The sequence below is a fragment of the Lactuca saligna genome, chromosome 4, assembly GCF_052625555.1.
Source record: "Lactuca saligna cultivar CGN05327 chromosome 4, ASM5262555v1, whole genome shotgun sequence".
NCBI lineage: Eukaryota > Viridiplantae > Streptophyta > Magnoliopsida > Asterales > Asteraceae > Lactuca > Lactuca saligna.
In genome coordinates, this window is record NC_136420.1 from 37,991,346 (window position 1) to 37,994,637 (window position 3,292).

Here is a 3,292-nt window from a genome sequence, read left to right on the forward strand (position 1 = left end):
TTGAACTTCAACATGAAATCCAAATTATTGATTTAATTAGTCACTTGAACATCAACTAAAAATTTAACTCTTCTGTTAAATTATTTACCATGAAACTCTTATGTTTGGTCGTAATAGTTGGCTCTAAATGATTGATAAAAACATATTTTTAGTTTTAACTATTGATTATTTAAACTTAGTACTTCAAAATTTGCAGAAGTACTATAAAAAGGAGCTCATGTAAAAATCTTAGCATTAAAATAAACTTAAAAATCATCACACAACCCCTTCTTATCTGAATTACTTTGTAGTTTTTAATGGTGTGTGTTTAGGTGATTCAAATGTGCTTTTTGCTTGCTAAAGCTTTATACGACTAATAATTGACTAATAATTCGTAAGCCAAGTATACAATCATGTAATGTACTCTCTTAACAATTCGACAAAATAATCGCATCGTAAAAATAATCAATTTCTATGATAGCAATGCAATTTTTTGTTTGTCTTAATTAACTATTTATGTTAATTTATAAACGACAATCACTTCATGTTGGAAATGTTTGAAAGTATGTTTGGACCTGATTCTATAATAGTACATAATCAAAGGATTATTATTGGTATTATTTTTTTCTTCCAGTTCTATCAAAATGCTAATCGATATCGATAGAATAATTAAAGAAGCTACAAGCATATTAGATGCTATTTAAAAGGGAGTAAATATGCAAATCTTATTTTACGTTTTGATCCCTTACTTTGGAATTAATTGTCTCAAACTAATTACTTAATAAATAGCCAAATAATAGAAAATATAATTCATTTAACCAATCCTTGAAATTCTTAAATATACATATTTAAAATACAATCATAATAATTATTATATAAACAACACCTCTTCAAAATGCACGTCCAACACTTCTTTAATATTATCTTTGATAGCGTATGTGGATCATCATAATATCATAATTTCTGCTTTTATGTTATTATTGTATGTGTTAGTATGCACCAATTAGCAATTCAATTAAGGTCATTGGAAACAGATACATACATGCTATTAGAAAGAAAATGAGAAGCTTGTTATGATCGAAGTTCTTCAAGATATTGCTTGTTATACAAGTTATTTTTATTACAGTAACAAAATTAACATTCATCATAAAAATAAAAACAATAATAATATTGAAAATGATTCTTGACGACTTAACTCATAACCCAAACATTAATTTTGAAACTACGATCAAACCCATACTAAATGATTTGCAGCAAGCAAACCAAACACACCTACACCATTTTCTTCAACGTCTCTTGCAAGACCTGGTTGCTTGCTTCATTTCTAGCGATCTAATCTCCTAATGAGATCGGTTTTGAGTTCATCTTCATCTATGGCACCAGGTATCTTCACCACCACGTCTTGCAACATTATCTCATTTACACACGACATGCTTGCATGCTGTATTTGCGCTTTCATTTCTCTCAAAGCATCCATCAGTTTAGCTGCTGGCAAGTCTGCATTCCCTGATTGCACCCTTATCATTGCATCCTCTCCCACGATTTTCACTTCCACTTCCCTGAAACCACTCGTCTTGCTGTTAACCTTTATTGTTGGTTTTGTCGACACCCGAGCTTGATACAAACTGCTAGTGCTGCTGCTTTGAAGGTGGTTGTCCACCGTATCCGCCATTTCCACCTTCACTCTCTTGGTTTTACCTTGGCTGTTGCTCCGAGGATGCAACTGTGATTCCAGATTCTCGACTTTTCCTTTCAATTCATTGATATAGCAGACAGCATCCGCCAAGAGCGACGCCTTGTCCATCCTAGACACGTTTGGGACCACGGAGCGTAGCGCATAGAAACGCTGGTTGAGCTTTTCACGTCGCTGCCTCTCTGCCTCCACGTGGTTTACAGGTGGATCCCTACCACCTGTTTTCTTTCCTTTCTTCTTCTGCATCCGTCTTTCTGACGTAGCAAGAACAAGCTGGCAATCGGAATCTGAATGCTCCGACCCAGTCTCTACATACGTATTCGTAGTAGTAGTCGGGATGGTGTTCTTGTTCATGCATGATCTTCCTAGGTTTTTGGACATCTGGTGATCGGCTGTTGCTGATTCGAAATCGATCATGTTCATACCCTCTTCCTCTTGCAATCCGCCAGCCATAAGTACCATATCGGCAAAAGAGATAATATTATGATGTTCTTCGTTGAGGTTGTCTAGCTTCATAGGGTTAGTGGTAGACGTGGTTTCATGGTGTTTGTGATGGAAGAAGTTAGGAAGGGTATTGGGTGGAGAACAAGAAGCCGAAGAAGAACCACCGCCAAATAGCGACCTTGCCTGATGAGCCAAACTCCATGTTTCCTCGATGACATGATACGAACCCATTTCTACGACACCGTTTGGTGTTGGGATGCAAACTAGGGTTTCCAAACCGTGGATGCGTGCTTCTTTAGCTCTCTCACAGTTAAAAGACTGGAGCTGATCGGCGCCGGTTAACCAGATCATAGAGCTTGAACCGAAAGACGTACCTGGAACTGAACCGTCTCCGGGGATAAATGATCTGGTTAAGGAGATAACGTAGAACCACTCGGCGTCGTCGCGGTTGTCTGGTCCAAGGAGGGCCTGGATTTCTTTAAGAACAGACTTCCTGCAGTCTGGATCGGAGTCGGAGAGAAAGGTGGCGGAACTCCCAGATGAGGGCAAGGTGGTGGCTGGGACGTCGTTATTGCTTTGGAAATGACCGTCTCCCCAAGATAAGGATACGCAGCCGTTGGAGTCGTCGTTAAAGGTCTGCCAGAAAATTGCGTACGCCCATGGTTGGGGCTGGTTTTGAAGCAGGGTTTGGAGTTTTTGCTGGATTGTATCAGAAGGAGGAGGAGTGTTTGTATTGGGAAAAGAAACGATCGAAGAAGATGAGGATGGGGAGACAATCAGATCCTCCATAGCTAAAGTTGGAAACTTCTTTTTCTTTTACTTGGGAAAGATGGTTTTGCTCTTACTATATAGCAATAGGAGATGGAAATGCAGAGGTTGTCACAGGTGGTACATATTTCAACGCCAATGATATAAGATGCTTTGGTCCACCCCATCCCCATCCCATCTCACCCCACCGATTACTTTGGATTATTTCTTTTAAATAAATCAAAAGGTTTAATTAACAGTGAAATCACAAAGTTTTTAGGGTTTATATATATATATATATATATATATATATATATATATATATATATATATATATATATATATATATATATATATATATATATATATATATATATTTTAAATTTTTTGGTAATTGCATATCTAAAACAAAATTTTAAGAGTTTAATA

At 36.8% G+C, this 3,292-nt stretch overlaps 1 protein-coding gene across 1 annotated transcript; it reads right to left on the reverse strand.

The window, feature by feature from the left end:
• Positions 1-1,126: 1,126 nt before the first annotated feature.
• LOC145041633 (transcription factor bHLH14-like) lies at positions 1,127-2,974 on the reverse strand. The gene has a single exon (XM_078989770.1). The coding sequence runs from the start codon at positions 2,903-2,905 to the stop codon at positions 1,304-1,306; it is 1,602 nt and encodes a 533-aa protein (XP_078845896.1). The 5' UTR covers positions 2,906-2,974; the 3' UTR covers positions 1,127-1,303.
• Positions 2,975-3,292: the final 318 nt, after the last annotated feature.

Bases quoted from the DNA above. Each gene is read 5' to 3' on its own strand.
- LOC145041633 (XM_078989770.1), bottom strand. From the start codon at position 2,905: ATGGAGGATCTGATTGTCTCCCCATCCTCATCTTCTTCGATCGTTTCT.